We start from the raw sequence: 21267 nt of genomic DNA, 5'->3' as shown, positions 1-21267 counted from the left end.
AAGTTCAAATGTGTCTCTGTGCTTTACCCATGCAGGAGCTGATTCCAGAGTTCTATTACCTCCCCGAGATGTTTGTCAACGCCAATAGCTACAACCTGGGAGTGATGGAGGACGGCACTGTAGTCTCTGATGTGGAACTGCCACCTTGGGCCAAGAGCCCAGAGGAGTTTGTGCGCATCAATCGCCTGGTAAGAAACCTGGACGGACACTCACAAATTTGTATTGATGCACACCGTTAGCTTGGGGAGCTAATGAGCCTGAGGATCAGCCTTCAACTCCGGCTGAAGCCTGCTGACTTGTCCTTGAGCAATTCACCATATTCTTACTGACTTTGGGAGTTATAGCATATACTCCGTAGGTAAATATAAAATTGTGTGTAGTATATACATTTTGCTGACACACATTTCTGTCTCTGCCTCATATGTCACACAACGCAAACCAACTGAACTCTTGCCAGAGGTTTCTGTCCCTCCTATTTCAGCTTTAAATGCTAATTCAAAGAGACAGTGTTATTTCCTGATCGTCTCACAGTTCTTCCTGTTACCTGAGCCTCCCGCTCCTCCGACATGCCCCAGCTATCAGATTGCGGTGTTGGCAAAGTGATCCATCCCCCCCCCCCCCATCTTTATTTTATCCACATCACCATCTCTCTTTCTGCTCTCGCTGTGTCCACGCGTACATCTGGCGTGTGTTCGTGTGTGTGTGTGTGATCGTAACAGTGTTTGTGTGCAGCGAAAATGATGCGGTATCCTGTTTCTGATCTGTTTGTGTGCAGCGAAAATGATGCGGTATCCTGTTTCTGATCTCCTCTTCCTGACCGTTCAGCCCAAAGCAGAAATATTCTTTGTATATGCATGTCGGATGTTGTCAAACTTGCTGTCATATTTTCATTGTAGATGTTCTCTTCCACACACACTCACACACACACACACATACGTGTATTAGGCTGGAATCTAGGGTAACTCTAGATCAGATTACCTTGCTCTGCTTTAGAAGGTCAGAAAGCACCAGATAGATTTACTGTTTCTATTGTTTGTTGCCAGAGTAGCTTGTCATTCGTACTTTTAGTCCTTTAACTTCAAAAACTTTGACTTTATACAGTTTTTCTGACACACAAAGGCTGGGCTGTCCTTGGGGTAACATTAAAACAGCCAAATTGTGTCTGTTTTTTTTGGTGCTTCAGTCACAGGATGCATTCCCTTTCAGTCAAATATTTTGGGGCAAAAACAGATGTAGCTTCTTGTGTGATGCGTGCCCACAGTAGTAATGGGTGCTGATGAGCCTGGGTGTGCTCTGTGACCTATGTAGTCTTGTGGTGGGCTCTGTTAACCAGCATGCTGATATGACCAGGCCCCTATCATTAATCACACACTTCTCTCTCTTTGCCTGTCAGCATGGTCTAGGCCATGGTCGTGTTGTGGTGGCGACGGCATGCTGTTTTTGCAGTGTTTTACTCGGTCAGGGAAATGTTATTTGGAATATACTTGGTGAATTTTTGATCATCGTCCAGGAAAGAAACATGACTTCTGTCATGTAGTACTGAAACAATTAGGTGGTCAGTGATTTATTTAAAAAATTATGTACATAAAGTTCATTTGATATCATTGTGAACTGAATATCTGTATGTTTTTGAAAATATTGCCTTGGGATCTTGGGATTTTTCATTAATTCAGACATTTGCTAGATTAATTCATGAATAAATGAATCAGAAAAATAATAGCAGTGATTGTTAGTTGTAGCTCTCTTGTGTTTTTATTGTAATATTTGCAGTAGGTATAATTTTCCATCTTTAATATGGCTCTCCTGAGTAAATATTGTTTTATATAAAGAGGTGGAACCTTTTAAAACTAAATTTGTAATTTAGATAATATTATGATATACACTAAAAATCAGTCCAAACAGTAACACTGAAGAAACCAACTTGTTAGCGTGTGTGTGTGTGTGTGTGTGTGTGTGTGTGTGTGTGTGTTAATGTGCTTTGTGCTCCTGCAAGCACAAAGCGGCTTTTCATTGCCCAGTTAAGTGCGCCAGTCTCATCTACCTCCGCTCCTTCAATTTCCTCTGGTCCTTTCCTTTGTGCCCAATTTAGTACAGCAGAGGCAATTTGGACTTATCCAAATGGTCTACACTCATGCACTGCTACCTGCCTAGTTACTGCTTTCAGGCTGATAAAATTTCAGTCTGCGGTTTCTTCCTGCACTGTGTGCGAATTGAGATATTGATCCAGTGTGCAGCCAAGCCCAGCAGGCAGGTGTAGGTGCACAGAAACATAACAAGCTCAGTAAAAACAAAAAAAGGAGCTTTCTGTGGTTTCATAAGGGGAATATCTGCTTCGTAACCACATAGAAAAATACTGCACGTTTGTAACGTTGCTAATCCGTGAAGCTATTAGATAGTACATTTATTCTGCCGTGTTAAATTGCAAGATCTTGGTCTCACATGTCAACAGTCGTCAGACATTAATATATTTTTTATGTTGTCATGCAAGAATACAGCATTTGGATGTTCAGTTGACTCGACATCGTCAGTACAGGATTACAATTTGTCTCGTTTCAAGATGCCTCGTTGTACAGTACTACAAAGCATGCAGGCAGAATCAGAGAGACAGACTACAGGAGGGTGGACAGGAGGAATAAAAGAAAGAATGGTTCGGGGACGAGGTAGAGGGAGGGATGTGTGGGTGGACAGGTCTCTGGTCATGACAGATAGCTGGCATTAGAGGGTGTCAGCTGGCAACTGTGGTACTGTGGGGAGAGAGATGAGCATGGCGAGGAGGAGAGAGGAAGAGTGAAAGAGTTAATGGGCTGTTTGGCTCTCTTTAGCTTGTCTGCTGCTAATGGCCTCACAACACAAGGATAGACAGCAGGAGAGAACACGCAGACACACGCAAATGCACACACGCTTACAAATACACACGCGCCTGCTGTCTCCACTCTGGTTATGAGCCCTAGATGATTAACAGCTAATTAGGGTCCAATCTGGAAAGGCCATTAAAATCCTCTCACAGTAAAGGATTGTGCTGCTGTGCAAAACGGCAGCTTGTTTTTGTTGTTGGGAGTGAGAGTTGCATGGTTGGTAATAAAAAGAAAAATCCAGCAGAAGACATAAACATTACATCAAACTGTAGCCTGGTTTATATAACTCTGATGTTGGACGTGTCAAAGTTCGTCACTGATGTTTAGAAAAAAGTGTGTTGTATGGCAACAGATAAACTCCAAGTGTGCGTCTACACGGATTGTTGTTTAACCTTCTGGCTTAGACAACACTGAAGGCTCGAAAGGTTCCAGTTGTGGAGTTTGATGTGTTGAGGAATGGTTGGATTTTAGACAGACTTACTGGAGACAAAGCACCTCAGTGCCTTAAGTCAAGCATGCACCTTCACTACACTGAAGTGCCTACAGTATACTTAAACTCTTGCTTGTAAAGGCACACTCCCTTTTTCTTGGTCCATCAAACACACACACACACACACACACATACACACACGCACGCGAGACACCCGGATTTTGAGGCGGCGTGCCACAAAGATCAGGGGCTGCTTGTTGTTTTTACTAGAAGGTCGAAGGAGAGGTTAAGAACTTGATCCCTCCTCCACCAGATAACTACATGTCTCTGGGCACTGTCAGCCTTTCTGACATTCCACTATATATGACCACATCTCACTTCTCAGGCCTGCTAACCATTAGTGTGATAGCAGGTGATCGTGTGCATATGCTTGTTTAAGGTTTGTGTGTGTGTATTTTTGTGCTCATCAATGTTTACCTGCCCTGTCATGTGTCCAGGCTTCGCTGGAGCTACTGATACAGAGCAGCCCAAACCACCAACTGGTGTAGTAGCCATCTCCTCCTGTGATTAGTCTAATGGCTGGCTGGGTTAAAATTCTTCGAGGCTGTGAGTTAGAGGCATTACCAGGCAGAATTTCATTGTTTGAATAAAACAGAGAATTAATCAAACAAATCTGACTCGTTGACTCCAGTATGGGTGTTTTAGTTACATTCTTTAATCCACTACAGTACTGATTTGTCCAATCATAACAACTACTGCCTGTTTCTTTCCAATGAAAAGGTGGGGGTGCAATCACCATCCAACCCATTTGAACTCTACAGGGCCCATTTTGCTGCTCCACAGTTCACATGTTTGGTTCCTTTCAGTCATCTGTGCTCTTGTAGTGCCGCTGACAGACCTGCAAACCACACACATGGGAGAGACGGGCAGCGCATTACATTTGGCCTTTTCTCCCCCTCCCCTTATAAAGCATCTGCTCACTCAAAGCGGTGTCAGAGACGTCAGCTAAACTGCCCTCACAGAACGAGTGAGAGACTTTCCTCTTGTTCAATGGCCAGAGCCAATTGAGTGATTGGTCAGAAGCTGATTCTGAGACGGTTGACCACGGGTCACCACCATATGTGGTAAAAACCTCAATGTAAGTACACAACACATCTCTGACTCTTCAGTACTTGTAAATACACATAGAATACTGATCTACTTAGCACCTGATCTACTTAGCACATACTTTTCATATTATTTTTTTGTATATTTTTATTTTACATGTCTATATTATTTTCTTTTACCTAAACTTTCATCATATTGTATTTTACTTCTTTAGCTTATTTTTACTCTTATGTGTGGTGCTGTTACACTGTTTAGTATTAATGCTGAGCTGACCGGTTCCTCTCGTCCAACACATTTCGTTGCATAGATGACCCTGTGTTAACCTGCATATGACAAATAAACTTGAAACTCTGTCTATGGATAACACTGAATTCATTTGTGTGATTACAATCATGCATTATTCAGCGTGTTATGTAATTGGAATTTATTTTATGTTGGAATTTGAGGTTTGTTCCAGCTGCAGCCTGTCACCAGCACCTTTTCATCCTATAATTTAAATTGAGGCAGCATTATTGCTTTATTAGTCCAGTGCAAAAATGGGAAATGTTCCTCTGACACGAAGGCAGGGGATGTACAAATATGTACTTATTTTGCTAAAAATGATTTTGGCAATCCGTCCGTAACCTTTCTGACCAATTCTGCAATCCATTACAAGATGGATCTCCCCCTGTTGTACAGTACTGCCTGACACTTGCACTTGTCTCACTTATCTTATCCTTGTCAGATGTAATTCTGATAAACAGATTCCAAGTAAATACTCCCTATAATGTGTTATCACTACCGATCCTACTGTGAATCAAGATCCAGCTTTATGAATCTAAGCAGCCCTCACAGTTACTCATTGTTTTTCTGGACAAGTACTGGTCAAAGCTCGTAATCTGAAGTGCTAGCTACATTTCACAAGTAGCCAAAAAAGGAAATCTTGAGGCGAGTGTTGCTCCGTGTTTTCTGAATGTGTCGGGGAAACGACTGTTTAGCCATTATGCTTTATCATATCAGGTCGTCTTAAACTTCAAATGGAATTTTAACTTTGAACTATGGTGGCGATCTGTTTCATGCGGCCTCACACGTGACCTTTACAGCTGTTAATGTGGTCACCCCACAGTAATCTTGCCCGCAGAGGTAAACATCTACATCGCGTAGCTGCTCAGTGCTAACAGACAAATGTCATATCAATATGAGTCAAATCACCTTTAACCACCCACCACCCCCAAACGCCATATACGCCTGTCTTTGAAAGTCCTTTTCTGAAGTTTGTCTGTTTTATATGCTGACAGCCCTTCACACTTCCAAAAACTATGTCATCATGGCAGACAAGTCCATTATCCTACCAGTTCATGATCAAGTAAGGGAAGGGAGTGTTTTGCTTGCTGTTTTTTCCATCAGTTAACATCATTTACAAAACTGCTTTGAGCTCCCAAAGCTCAAAATATTTTAAAATATTGTGTGTGTTGTTACGCAGAATTGTCCAGTGTCTGTATGAGGGAGGGCTGGGTACAGAAAGCGAAAGTGTGTCCCACTTTTTTTTGTTCCCACAAGACATGATAGCTCCCCAGCTCAGACCACCAGCTACACAAAGTCAAAGATCACGGTTGTTTACATTCACCTCTCATCCACACTGCACTCTCTGATCAGACGGCCGCTGGGACGCACGTAATGCCGTTCCCACCAGCCTTCACATCTTATCCTCACAGGAACCTCATGGGAATTCATGTGTGATCTGAGGTAAACCACTGCAAGGACCAGTCACTAACCACTAAGATATACTTAGGCACTTGTGAATGACTGAGTGAGTGAAAATCTTAATGTCGTCTAGCCCACTATGGTCCCGTGTAACAGAACACAGTTTACCATGTTAGCCTAGCACTAATCTATTCCCCTGGTGTCTCCACTGAAAGCCTTGTTGTTGGATGGGAACTAGCACGTGGGGCAGAGGAGGGTTATCTGGCTAATATCAGGCAGGCTCACTGTAAGGGTATTGTCATGCATAAGGGCAGACATGTTTACTGTGTGCTCAGTGTTTTACGAGCTGTCCCCCCCTACGTCTCTGCCTCCCCTTCTTCCCTGTCCTTCTCCCCCTCCTCTTCAATGACGTAATGGAGGAGGCCGATGAGAGCCTGAGAAATGGGATGATGTACTGCTGCTGACATACTCACTCACTAATGTTGTCCTTCTCCCTTTTCCTGCACTCCTCCACACTTACTTCTGCCAAAGTCCACTGAGATGCTTTTTTGCAGCATTAGACTGTTTTCAGACTTCCTCACTCCGGCACTTTGTCTCTCTTTGTCTCTCAAATTCTTAGACGTCTGTGTTGTCATCTTTGTCTCTCAAACTCTTGGACATCTGTGTTGTCATCTTTGTTCTATTTAAAGCCACAGTTGTCTTTGCTCACAATAACAGCCAAAAAATGTTTTGAGAGCGCACAATGAACCTCTACAGCCCTCAATAGGCATGTGACTGTAAGAAGTTTAGAGCTGGGTGACATGAAAATATCATTATAACAGTAGGATATGCTCTGATATTAATATATATGATAATATGACAGACGTACACAAAATCTAAAAAATCTATGGAAGCAATAAAATCAATTTCTCTGTGCATTATGTGAGATCATACTCTTCATACCTAGTTCTGGCTTATTTTTATTCTAATTTAGACAAATTATGATGATATCATCCCAGTATAATTCAGAAAGTTGATAAATAATGATATTGGATTATTGCCCAGCCTTACAAGAGATCATATTAACATAATTAACTTCTGTGCTGTTTGTGATGTTACTTGAGAAAAATGTTTATTTTATTATTCTTTAATATGCTTTTCCCCCGCTTTTTGATTAATTAATTGTTTGTGGAATTTAAAACGTTAGTTGAAAATGCTCTCCATAATATCAAAAAAGTATAAGGTAACATCATCAAATGTCTTGTTTTTGATGATCAGTCCAACCCCCCCCAAAAATGTACTGTCACACTGTCACATAAGACCAAGAAGAGCAACAAATTCTCCCATTTGAGAACCTGCAACCATCAAATTGTTGCACTTATATATTGAGCGTGACTTTCCCCTTTTTAAAGTTCAGGCATGATTCCTTTTTCCTTTGTTGCACACACACTCATAGAAACACACACTAACAAGCTGCAGCTCCGCATAACCGCAGCAACCTCTCTTTGAAGGTTAACTACTCTCAAGCTGATCAGTTAAGTCATTTATCCTAATCATCTCCACTCTGCGTTGAGAGGCCTCCGCACCTTCAGACAGACGGGGAGACCAGTCCAGTCCTCCAGTCAACTCTATAATCATCTGAGACAACAATGCTCCTCTCAACAGCTATCCAAATATTCTCTCGTTCAGCCACGCTCAGCCTTCCTCAGTGGCCCTGCGTTTAATCAGCCCTGACTGTTGACTTAGCTTCTGCTCACTTGATCCTATTGTGGATGTGTCTTATGGCACTGGTGATGTATTTGCTAGCTTGTTAGCCTTCTTGTATGGAGGCGGACAGATGGTTAGATTCTCTGCAGGTGCTTGTTAGCTGTTGTTGAGATTGTAGTGGACAGTTGTGAAATAGCCATTTTCCTGTTGTGGTTGAATGCTCTTCATTCTTCATTCAGTTGAAATATTTTCAAAATATTCCAGGACAAAAAGTATTTTAAAATATCTAAGTTCCCTGTCTTGATTTCCATTTTTATAGATCATCGTTATTCCTTATGCTGCGTCGCATATTTTGTCATTTTTAAGCATTAACTAAAAAGACAACCAAGCATTATTTGCTTCTGGATTTGAGTCAGCAACATTTGCTCTATCCATTTACTTCTCAATCAGTATTGTTTTCTCCATTGTCTGTGCTGTAAATTGGACCACTTAGTGCACTTTCGAAGTCTACACTATGCCATTTTTCTGACTAAGACCAAATCCACCATGACATGTTTGTTTTGGGGAGATACTTTCCCAATCACTGCTCATTCTGCTTCTTTTCTCCCCATAACATGATATTCTTGCTTTTCAAGTGGGTGAGGGATAGTAAGAGCGATGGGAGGACTGAGCCAGAGAGAGTCAGGGTTAGAGTTTCAGGTTCCACTTGCCAGCGAGTGCCTCCGTTGACCCAGAGCCAGAAATCTCACAGTTGTGACCTGTCTAATTAGTAGAGCAGGAAGAAAGGGGGGGGAACTGAAGTAACACACACAACCCATCTGGGGTTTTCTTGGTGTATGTGAATATGAGAATAAAGGAAATGGTTTGTTAGCTGTGCGGCTGCTCCAAGGCTCTCATTCCTTACGTCACCCATCGCTTTTTTTTTTCTTTCCTCTTCCATGTTGGGGGGCCCCCTCTCCCCCTGGCTGGCAACAGGCTTCCTCTGCTTGCTTCAAAATGACAATCGGCTTCTCATTTACAGCGAGCTAATAAGCCCTTTAATCAGAGGGCTTGTCAACCTCGGGGCAAGGCAACTCCGAAGGAGTTGATCCAAAGGATCAGATGACTGGAAGAAAGAGCAGGAGGAAAAAAGGGAGCAGCACTAAGAGTGAGAGAATAAATAGAAGGGAAAATGAAACAGGGCTGTTGAACTTGGAGGGAGAAAAGAGAATTGAGAGAAAAATAATAAATTTGTATTAAGGTAGGAAGAACTGAGCGGCTTCCGCTAAGAATGATGATGTTTGGTGTGCTTGGAAACACAGATCTGATGGGATTGAATCGTTTGATTTTAATAAAACGCACTATAAGAACTCAGCATGGCTAAACAAAACCTGATTGAACTACTGATCCTGTGGTTTAGCAGCGCAATTCTTCTCATGCGGAAATGCATGATATTTTACGGTGACACATACTGAATGTGGTTTTCAGGATGTTTTGATCAGCTTGTTCTTAAACAGTCATTTTAGTATATACAGACCTGACAAGTGTTTGCTTTATTCATCCGTAATCGATACAAAAGAAAACAGTCCGCCGCTGACAACTCTCCGCATGAAACATGTGCGTTTGATTACACGCCATCAGTGACACAAGCAGGGGCACATGAACGTCCACCCCGCAGCACTGTTGGCATGCAAATGAGCGCATTGATTTGTTAAGTGACATTTTAACATCCTCACAGACAGGTCTCCATAAGTCCTTAAAAGGGTTTTTTAGGGCCAATGAGGGAAGGAGGATAGCATTCAGTGTCACCTCGTTAAAACTGAAGTGAAATCCAGCTCAATCCAGACCATAAAGCTAACCACAAACCACAGCGCAGGCACAGAAACTTCACGGATAGACCCAATGCAACTCCTGAAGGCCTGTAGCACAGACAAGCACTTTTACTTTTGAGGAAAGAAAGATAATCAGGTCACAGAAGTCCAAAGTGAGGTAAAAAAAAGAGAGATACAAATAAATCACTTGCAAGCATAAAAAGCACTGCAAGATGAGGCTGTGTAGACTAACCACCGAGTCGAGATCAGACGGTTGTCGGTTTCGGTCCTCAGGACTCCTGAGTAATCCTCGTTTAATGTCCACCAGCTGGTTAATTGCAATCACTTGGTGTCTCCAGTCTGATGTCTCAAATAAGGATTGCATGCCTTGAAGTCCACAGTCCAGAGTATATCTCCCTCTAAAGACTAACATATTGACAGACACATAGTCAAACTGTCATACTTTGAGGCTTTAAGTTCACACTCGAGCTGCAGATGTTTCAGAAAGGAATGATTTAAAGTAATCTGAGACGAGGCTCGTTCATTATGAAACATTTTCGTTGGAATTCACATCATAGCCTCGTAACCTGGCAGACAAGCAAAATAAGCATTAAACTCCAGAAGAGAAATTGGTGATGTCCATTTGAATAGTTTGGGTGCTTTGAAAGGTAAAAAAACAGATTAACATAAATGATCACATTCCTCCTACATTTGAGAATAATCCAAATTATTGTTGCCACTGGAAACGAGTCGCATCGCACAACAAAGGGGACCCCCTCCATGCTTCAAAGGTGTACTTTGTCAAATCCTTAACAATAGAAATGTGGGATTCCAGTGACTTCTACCCCCTATCAGCATTTACATAAAGGCATGCTAAATTATTCATTAATTATCAGAGAGTCCCCCGTGGACGGGGATGACACACACACTGGCTGCTAATTGGCCCATCAATAATCCTGCCTGGTTCTCCTGAAGTGGCACCAGATCCCACCTCTGGAATCTGCTATCTGCCTCAACCTTCTGGTTCACTATTTCCACAGTGCGGCACTACAGAAGGAGAGACGTTTCCACACCTGCTAACCTGGCACATTGTTATTGGCTTATCGGTACATGTCTGATTTCTGTGCTTCACTTTTATTGCCTCGCTATCAAGTTACGTGAATTCCTCGCACGCAGTTATAAGTAGAAAATTTGATGTGATGGTTGATTTTTATCACAGTAATCGCGTGTATAGTTGAAATTGCATTAGTGTGTGATTGTCTGTGGTCTACTAGTTAATAAAATCAAGTCAAATTTTATTTGTATAGCCCAAAGTCACAGAGTACATTTGCCGCGGAGGGCTTTACAATCTGTACAGGAAGCGACACCCTCTGTCCTTAGACCCTAAAAAATAGAGATGGCTGATGATATTCTATATTATCTATTATTATCTATATTTTGTTACCATGAAAAGATAAACAGCAATAGTCTGTCCCCAACACTTCAAACTTCACTATCCTGTCTGTGGCATTCAGAGCTCACTTGTTCCTGCTGAAGATGTAAATCTTTGAAAACTGGTCACAAATGTGTAATTTAATTCGTGAAAAAAAGGTGAAATCATTTCCTGAAGCACCTGGGCGCTGTAGTTTTAACAAATGTTGCTCAAACAGGTTTGTTTGTCGGGGACTATTTTCAGTTACGTTTGGCGAGCTAGTGAGGACAATGACTCAAAATAAACTACACATTCAGGGTAATGACCCAGAGCGACCGTGTGGCTTATTGACGTTGTTGTTTTTACTTACATCCTAACCTGATTGTTGTCTGAGTGCCTGAGTAACACTGTCATTTTATGACATTTTACTGGATCCTCACAAGCGAACACAGATATTCTTTGAATCTCTGCAATCTAGTCCGCTAAGGTGAAATTTCTACACTTCTTCACTTCAGTCATTGAGACGTTTGTCAGACAGTGACAGACCAAACAAATACAATAAAACACACCAACACACACATCCACACAGTCTCACTTATTCTGTCTCTCTCACTCCCTCTTCAAATCGTACATGCAAGTGATTTCCATATAGGCGGGCCTCTGGAGAGGGAGTTGCAATAACACGGCTGCTCTTTGTTTCCCCATGCTGATTGACAGTAGATTGCAGTGCACATTAAATGCCCATCAGGCCCAGCTTTAGTTTTAGAAACAGGGGAGCAAGGCCTGTCAAAGGTCAATCCTAGCGCATAATGAACTGATCTCTCACAAGCACACATACCCCCCGCGCACACACCCCCCTCTCTGGCTGCTATTAAAGTGAGTTTGAATAAAAAGGATCCCCGGCTTATAATGTAGCATTATAATAAAAAGGATTGCCTTATGACACAAGGCTTTAAACACACTTAGCACTGTGAATACGCTGATGCCAGAGGAACGGATAGACACCGAGTCTCGACTCTCTCTAGGGGTGTTCTGTTTTATCTTAATACTAAATGTTAGCTTAGTTTTGTTACCCCATACTTCAGCCTTTCACAGAAAATGTTGTCAAGCGAGTCGCACAAAGGGGAGAAGAATAGACAGAGCTCCCTCCTTCTGCTAATTGTGTCACGTCTACGGCTCTCAGAACAGTGATTGTATCTAAGTGGGACATTGTCCAAAATACCAACGTGTGTAATAACCATAAACTTACAGTATACACCGATTAGTTAAAAGCCAAGACAAAGAAGCTATAAACCAGACAGCTCTGTTAATAATAGGCTTTGGTTTTGCCTTAAAATTATTTGCTATTAGTGCCAACTGACTGTTGGTGCCAATATTAAAACAGCACTCTGTAATATCTCACTTTGAGAGATATGAACATGTTTTTCTCCAGACTCTTTAAATCATCTAAATACAAGAACATTGCCTGAATAAAAAATGTCCAAAGCTGGCAGTATTCTGATTTATATTAAGAATTATCTCATCAGAGAATAAGTAAACATGATAATTTTTGATACACGGTGCTACAGGAGTAACACCTGACTCTGATAAAAATAACAGTATACATACACCAATAGGCTGAAAGCTTCTATGATTAAAGGTGTAGTTAACCAAAACATGTCAAAACTAGAAGAATACTCAGAGCGCAGATCTCCATCGAGGCTAAATAGATCAGTCTCCTATGTATGCAAATCTGCAAACACAACCACTGTTAAGTATGTCTGTATTATAATTGATCTCACAATGTTAAAGAAAGTGAAAGATAATTGGGTGGGTTCTTTGCCCACCAAGTTTCATGAAAATCAGGACTGTAGTACAAACATTGAACACACCCTTACTGGAGTTATTGGTTAACAAATCTAGAAGTACACAGGTAAAACACAATTTCCAAAGAGAGAGACAATAATATATAATATAATATATAAATAAATGTATTATAATAGAAAAATAGTTATATGAAAGGTATTTAAAAAAAGAATGAACATACACTGACATGTTTATATTACTGTCGAGACTATGGATAGAGATCAACACGGATCAATATTGTTTTTCAATAGCTTTGCACCTATATGTGATATTACTCTACAGATCATTACGGTTGAGCTTCAGTACAAAAATGCATTGATGTGAAATATTCAGCCCTAGTTAATTTTTTGCTTATTTTCACACACTAAACCTGAAGACTTGATATCTTTGTCTGCCGAGGTTGTTTTTTTCCCAGAGATCCAGTGTTAATCATTCTTGTATTATCCGCACAATGATTTATGTTGTTAGGCTTCTAATCAGGCCAGATTATGGAATTTGTGACAGCATCAGAAATTCAGTCTGTACTGAAGTTGCAGTAAAAACATCACGATACCTCAACCGCACACAGTCTCCTTTTTTATGCCCGCGCTTTCCTCCCTGATTGAAAGTTGTAATTAAGAGAGAGGGGAAGAATTAGATGCAGAATGAGCTGTCAGAAAGTCGCATTTAAGTGAAGGATGCGTCGCTCTCTGCAGTAAAAATTTAAATGATATAAATTGCCATTTAAGTGTAGCGCGGGCTAATGTTTTGTCACAAATTAATGTGACACAAGGCAGCAATGACAATCAAGGGCTGCCTCATTCTAATTTGGTCGTGTTTAGAGGGCTTTTGTGAGACGACAGCTTTACACAAATTAACACAATTGCCTGTTTTTATGAGGAAACCATAAATGTTTTTTCCCTCCTTTGCCGGCTAATGAGGAGAGAAAACGGCTTGTATCTCAGCGTTATGATGATGCAGAGACGTCTGCAGAGGAGCAACACGGTGCTCTTATCCGCCCACGACCGGCAGAGAAAAGAACAAAGACAGAGGCTGAAATGGCTCCCTCATGAACTACAAGAGTTCTCTAATGTTTTGATGTTCCCATATGATCAGATATGGATTTACTGGGGTTTTCTGCTCATTACAGAAATCATTGGCAGATTCTGTCTCCGAACAATTAGCAGGTTGTTCTGCTTTCTCTGAGGAGTTAATCTTTCAGGGGCATTAGCGATAACTGCACCTCAGTAATGGGATGAGGAACATGTCTGGGGAGTAGCATTTGGTTAGAGTATGGTGTGTAAATGATATGTATCTGTTGACATTTACAATACAAGTAATCCTCTGTCCCCTCTCTCTCTATCTCTCTACGTACAGGCTTTAGAGAGCGAGTTTGTGTCCTGCCAGCTCCACCAGTGGATCGACCTCATCTTTGGCTACAAGCAGCAGGGACCTGAAGCCACCAGAGCCCTCAATGTCTTCTATTATCTGACATACGAAGGTGCAGTCAACCTGAGCTCCATCAACGACCCCATGCTCAGAGAGGTGAGGCTGATACATGATACAGTACATGCATACGCACATGCATTTTGATACTCGTTTACAGTATGTACTCCGTGACTGATTTAACTCGCTTGGCAGATGATGCTGAGTAAGGGGAAAATACCGTATTACAGTAAGTACTCTTGAGCACTCTCAAATGGATGCTTAATCAGACTACATTATAAAAGCATCTGTTCATTCATCGCATCTGGATTTCAGGGATATTTTTTGATGCCATTAGCCATGTTAAATTGGTTGTAGAATGGCATGGGAGAGCTAAGCTAACAATCTACTGGCAGGTATTGCTGAGCGAAGCCTTTCCCCCCGTGTGATACCTCTGAAAGCACTTCACCAAGTGTTCCACTTTAACGCCTTAAAGCCTCCTCCTTGGCTTTCATTCATTATTCATCCCCTCCTCACTTTGAACTGCTGCGCACACAAGCTGCACGGGCCTGCCCAAAAGCAACCACACAAAACACAGTGCTGAAAAGAAAAACACAGCTAGCTTGCCCACAGCCAAACACCAGCCTGACAACTTCACCAATCTGCTGTAAAAGGCAGCGAGCCAGCAGCAGGCCAATTGACCCTACTCCCATCAGCCCATGTTTTATTGCCAAAAGTGGCAGATACCCTGTTTTTATTCTCGTCCGAATGTAGTCGCAGGGCTTTGTACAAGGTCTCTCTTAAAGGATAATTCCAGTTTATTACAACTTGTATCTTATTTTCCTTAGTTTTGGGCATCATTTCAGTACGCTATGAAAACAGTTCACTTACCAAAGTAATTGCAGAGGTCTGGAAACATGGTGATGTCTGACAAGAGGGCAAGGAACGTACAGTGGTCTGATCTGTTCTTGAACCACTTAGTTAAAGCTGAAAGCGGCTAACCTGCGGGTTTATTTAAAATCTGTCTGACTGTATCATGAAACAATGTTGCCAGATATTGGAAATTAACATGATGAATAAAAACGATGACCAAAATAATCCAAAATAAGTTGTAATAAACCAGAATTACCCTTTTAAAAGTCCAGTGTGCTTACAGAATATGTCAGAAATAATAAGAATCATTATGTTTTGTTACCGTAGAATTAGCCTTTTATATCTACAGCCGTGGGTCCATGGATCCTTGATGAAGCGCCATATTTCTACGGTAGGCCAGAACAGACAAACTAAGCACTGGCCCTCTTTCAATAATGAGTCACACATCAATAGAGTCTTTGCAATCAGCATTAAAACCGCTAGGTGCCACTAAATCCTTCACACTGGTCCCCTTTTAAGCAAAGGTCCCCATAGCATTCAGGTCTAAATGGAGATGAGTTCAGAGTACATCAAGCAGCCGAGCAGCCTCTCGCCTCCACTGTTCTGCTGCCCTTCATGCTCGGTGACTGGAGCATCACCGACACGAGGGGTAGATCATTGATTTATCACCCCATTCACCCTAATTCCCATCCAGATGTGCATTGGCCTTTAGCAACACACACACACACACACACACACACACACACACACACGCACGCACACAAGCACACACTCATGCAGATTCATTACCAGGGTGCACCGGTCATTTCCACTCTCACTGAGCCCATTACCCATTCTTCTGGTTAACACACAACCACAAAATTGGATCACTGGTAGACCACTATGTCTGCCAAGCGGTTGCAGTGACAATGGGGTTGATAAATTCAAACACATACAGGACGGACGCCATTAGAGGCAGGTGCATGTGATTTGAGTGGTATTAAAATAGGAGCTTCTGCCTCCCTGCATATGGATTCAGGTATTGGAGCTGCATGCTTTCGATATATATGGCTTCTGTTACAGTGTAGTTTCGGTGTTATGTTTAGCATTTTACTGTCAATAAATGATTAAAACATTTTAGATAAGAAGAAAATTGTGCCCTTTATTAGTGTCTGTTTACCTTCATTTTCTGCAGTTTAATTGAATATCATATTGACGTTTTTAAGAGGATGAAAGAAGACGTCATATTTAACACTGACGCAGTCATGCATGCATGAGTCTAAAGTTGTTAAGGAGTTAGTTGCAAATTTAGTCATTTCAGCATTTGTGCAGTATGTGTAAAATACGAATAAAGCAGCAAGGTTTGTTCCACTCCCTAGAGATGAAGTGAGTTTGTTGTTTTCTCCTCCCACTCCCCCGTCTGATGCAGCGAGTTCAATCTGCTGGCTTTCACCTTTCGAAAACACCCACAGTCTGAGCGCTTTAATTAGTTAAATAAACCAAAGCAGTGTTATACCTGTGAGCTAAGCCAAGGCTTTCATTCAACTGTGTTTATGCGGAAGGAAGCATACCCTGTCTGTGCAGAAGGTGGAAACAGAGTTCCAGGCCTGGGCCTTGTCATGGCCGAGCGCTGGGGGTGGTTGAAGGCTACAGGGGCTTTGAGACTGAGGGCTTTGGGTATGAAAATGTCCCCAGAGTCCGCCATTACTGAGTGACAACTGTTTCAGCCTGAGCTGTGGTCTGGACCAGCCTAGGCTGCATTAGGACAGGCCCCGGGGCTGTTCATTGTCAGGGGGATGGGTCACAGACGTGTGTGTGTGTGTTTGTGTGCATATGCACGTTTGTGTGTTTATATTTGGGTCGGAAAAGGTAGTAGATTGGGGTCGAGATTTCTGTATTCCTGCCATGGTGTTTGGCAGCCGCTAACTCCCATCCGCCCCAATCCAAACTCACACACACACACGAGAGAGATTTGTATGGATCATACCTTGATGTGTTTGTACATACGCATGTGTATGTATACATGCATCCATTGGCATGTGTATACCTTTGTATATTTATGTGTGCTCATCAGCATAAATGCCCACGGTTGTGTGTTTATGTGTGCGTTTCTGCTCTGGGAGAGAGTTTGGAATATCTCAACACAGATTAGGGAATGCTGTGGAGACCACTGCTGTGTTTTTCAAAACCATGATTACTTCCTGTCCTGCCTCCGCCGCAAGTCAAAGCTTACCTCCTCTCTTTCTAAGAGAACTGTGTGTGTGTGTGTGCAGATGGATTCATGTGTAGGTGTGTGTGTGCGCGCAGCCGTGTGTGCATGGCATGCATGCACATCTGCGTTGGCTCTCAGCGTATAAAGAGAAACACACCCTGCGTCGCCTTCTCATCGTTGTACAGGGCTTCCCCTCTTTCACATGTGATTATGGAAAATCCCATAGCCTCTCACACCAGCGACGAAACGCAGAGCCTCGTCTGAATTGTACAGCGTTTGCGTAATTCGGCAGAAGACGGGAAAATATACCCACGCGAGCGAACCTGATTTGACACTCAGCCAAAGTAACTCACCAAACACAAGGCCCGCTGGTTTATTTTCTCTGGACAACACGCCCTTCACCGAATGAACGTCTGAAGCCAAAGACACAGAGAATCACGTCGCGTTGATTGTCAACACAATACAAGGCCGTTGTAGTTATTCGTTTCATTCTATTCATAGAGAGTGTTGTTGGTTCGATTTGCATAAACGCAGCATGTTTTACATGGAGATCCATCTTGTCAAGCGGCTGAGTAAATCAAAGGGCAGGTCGGGGCATCTGAGCCGAGGGCGTCTCAGCCATTTAAATGTATAGAATATAGAAAACCTTCATCAGACACGGGCCAGCGCCCCCAAAAGAGATTGGCCCCCTAAAGGTGGCCCCTCATATAATCACCTGAGCATTGCATTGGCATATAGGGAGAGGACATGGTGACCTAGACTCAGCCACTTTCCAGCGTTCCGCAGCCTCATAAATGTCAGAGCAGAACTTAATGAAGATGGGTTGAGTGGCTTTGAGGAGTGTCTTCCTCACATTAGCTTAAGCAAAATGCTTTGCTCCATAGGAAGAAGAGAGGAGAGGCACTTTGACCTTGAATGATGCCCTGACAGACTAACTGTGAACGAGATAGGAAATGATTCTTGGTTGTGAGGTCATGTACAAAAGTGTTTTGATCTTTGATATCATTGAACTTACAATGATACTTTCATGTAAAAACATTTCAATTCGTCCAACACACCAGCTTTAACATACCCACAGTACTGCGATCATGGAAGCATCTCTTCTCAGAACTGGTATGCTTGCACACATGCATGTGTTTAGGTCCAGTAAATGCAGTTTGGGCTTAATCACAAAACCTCAGACACTCCTGCTAACAAGGAGACAATTTTCAAACCGTCTTCTAAAAGTTTCCGATCTGTTGAGCCAGTATCAAACCACACAGCTGACTTCACTTGGTTGTGTTGTGTTTTTGAAACATCGATATTGAATCCAGTTTTTCTTTTTGCCCGTACGTTACAGGCATAAATGCAATTATCATGGATCATAAAAGCCAGTGATAAATTCATAACTTCATACAGGAGATTTGAGTTAATCTGCTCAAAAAGACATAAAGATTGTTGAAGGTTAAAGATGGGAAAGCACAAAACTTGAAAGCAGAGTGAAGAAAGTATGCATAAATTTGAGAAAATGAGAGTATTGACTGTAAAGTGAGAGGGTGAGATAGATATGATTTACTTGCTCCTGTTAAAACAAAAACAAAAATACTGTATGTAGAATTTTTTTTGTTGCACGATTCCTGGCAGTAAAAATCCGATGAAACCTTGTAATAGACAGTCGAGATGGCTCCTTCTCTACGCCTTTCTGGTCTCTGGTTAGTTTCAGACAATGGGTATGAGCAGACTCACTTCCCAAAACTTTTTTCTCATGGAAATACCATATGCAGGCCTCAACCATGAGCTCATTCTCACAGGCCTCGCCAAGTCAGGCTCAAACGTCTCAGCCTACACACACACACAAGCTGTCACTCCCACACAGCCAGTCACAGTGCACACCAACATACTGACGGGTCTGTCATAATTTTGTGTTGGCCATTTTCTCTCTGCCTGTCCCTTTAAGAAACCATTTATCAGACTGAAGGATAGTTTTTCTTACTCAGTGCAGTTTCTGTTTAACATTTTTGTACAAATTCCCTCCGATGACTATGTTGAATTCTGTATTTTGTATGTTTTTAAAAGGTTTTTTTGTTTGTTTTGTTTGTATGGATATTTTTGTAAGAGCTTGCACATGCAACAATGGACCAGTTGGATTATATATATGTGGTCTGTGATTTTTCACCATTTTCCAGACTAAAAAACTTAACTGATAATGTAAACTGTTGTCAGTTGCAATTGTAAATAATTCAAGTATGATAGTGTGTAGTATAGGGGACGCGCCTGTGCATCTGCGCTCTGCTGTGGGTGTGTTCCATCTCGTGCTAGTTGGCCTGACAGTGAGCTGTGTGATGATGTCCAGAGGCTGCTCGGCCGGCGTCTGCTCTGACATTTATGGTCCTATACCTCTTCATTAACACCACCTAACCAGCCTACAAGCCCGCCTGTCCCGGCCCTCCTCTTGATTCTGTGTGTGGTTGTGGAGGATAAATTGGTGTGTGTAAATGTGTGTGTGCGTGTGTGAGAAAGTATGTATGACATAGAAATGGATGCATTTTTTCCCCCCGCACTGCTTTAGCCTTTGTATTCTTGAGAGTAACTTTAGATGTTGAGCATAATTATATCATATGATATATGAAATGATACGCTATGTTGATATATGAGACAAGGTATTTTTAGTATACTGGTACAGTGGTATCTACCTTTTTAAATATCCTTTTTTACATCAATGTGCTGTAGGCCTTATTCTGACATTACACAACCTGTACTGTATGTAATTTCGAGCCACAACAATGCAAGAATAACACATTTCTTTGCCATTCTACTCTCTCTGTTTTTCCCCTCAGGCTGTGGAGGCTCAAATTAGGAGTTTTGGACAGACCCCCTGCCAGTTGCTCATCGAGCCACACCCACCCCGAAGCTCAGCCATGCAAGTGGTGAGTGACGCACACACATCCAGATGATCTTAGAAACACACGCAAACCACTTCAACTGTAATCCCTCAGTCTGAAAATACCATGACATGACACGGGTCAGCTGAGTTACAGTATCAGCCGTTCTTCTGCCTGTTTAATGCCTCCTCGTCTGACTTCTGGTGTGCCCCGATGATAGCGCTCTGCTTTGCTTCATATAACTCTTCCTTTTTAATTTCTGACTCACTCTTTTCATCCTCCGTTTACCTCCTGTCTTCTCTTTATCCATCTACAAACTGTGGGAAAATAAAGTCTCGGGTTTGAAAGCATCTCCTCTCTCATCATTAGAGAGGTGTGTGTGAAAGGGGAAAGATCACAAGCATTTGTGTGCATGTGTGTTTAGCGAGAGGAGGGGGTGCCGCGGGAAAGGCACAGCTTTGTGCTGGAAACCTGGGACTGAGCCAGATTTTCTACCTGAGCTTAGAAGCACAGGAGGATCAGCGAAGGAGAGCAATGAACAGCAGTCCTGAAGTGACGGCTTTTTAAGGGCCAAGGAGTGCAGTCAGTGTGCCTGCTTGTGATGGACCAAGGCCCCATGAGTCCCTATTAGTGTGGTGTCCCTGTGGCGCTGACAGCTGGCTGTAGACCACCACCCAGCGCACACATGCACACACAGACACAAACTCAGGCCAGGGCTTTGAATTCGCCTCGCTTATGGGCAAATTCCTACGAAATGTTTTTATTTTTACTCCACCACACATGGTTTTCAAACATAATATTCAGACGCCATTATTCAAACACATTTCTAACCCTCCCCAGCCCTGCATATTCCTTCAGAACGCTCTGTTCTCTTTGCTTTTTAACGTGTTTCTTGCTCTCTACAGTACTTTCTCTCCATCCTCCCTCATGCGCGAGTATGTTGTCAGAGTGTCGGCATCTGCCCATGCCGGTGGTAATGATACTGTCAGTGCGTCTGGTTAGCTGTCAGACACACCGGATTTACTCAGGTCTATTCCTGATGTTAACACTGATGTTCCTCTTCTTTACACGCAAGGAGGAAAATGGCTCCGTGTTAGAGCTGCTTAGTACAAACACTCCACATAAGCTCCT

General features: G+C 42.3%; 1 protein-coding gene across 6 annotated transcripts in view; it reads left to right on the top strand.

Annotated features, from left to right (window-relative positions):
- Positions 1-21267, top strand: part of lrba (LPS-responsive vesicle trafficking, beach and anchor containing) — a 179095-nt gene that overhangs the window by 140139 nt on the left and 17689 nt on the right. For all 6 annotated transcript variants that reach the window (XM_027283138.1, XM_027283139.1, XM_027283142.1 and 3 more), the window contains 3 exons: positions 36-188; positions 14164-14331; positions 20092-20181. In XM_027283138.1, the coding sequence (XP_027138939.1) occupies positions 36-188; positions 14164-14331; positions 20092-20181 (411 nt within the window). The remainder of the gene's footprint in view (positions 1-35; positions 189-14163; positions 14332-20091; positions 20182-21267) is intronic.

This window comes from Larimichthys crocea, chromosome X (assembly GCF_000972845.2).
Source record: "Larimichthys crocea isolate SSNF chromosome X, L_crocea_2.0, whole genome shotgun sequence".
Taxonomy (NCBI): Eukaryota; Metazoa; Chordata; class Actinopteri; family Sciaenidae; genus Larimichthys; species Larimichthys crocea.
The sequence above is the reverse complement of the archived record's forward strand: the minus strand, read 5'-3'. Positions and strand labels throughout refer to the sequence as shown.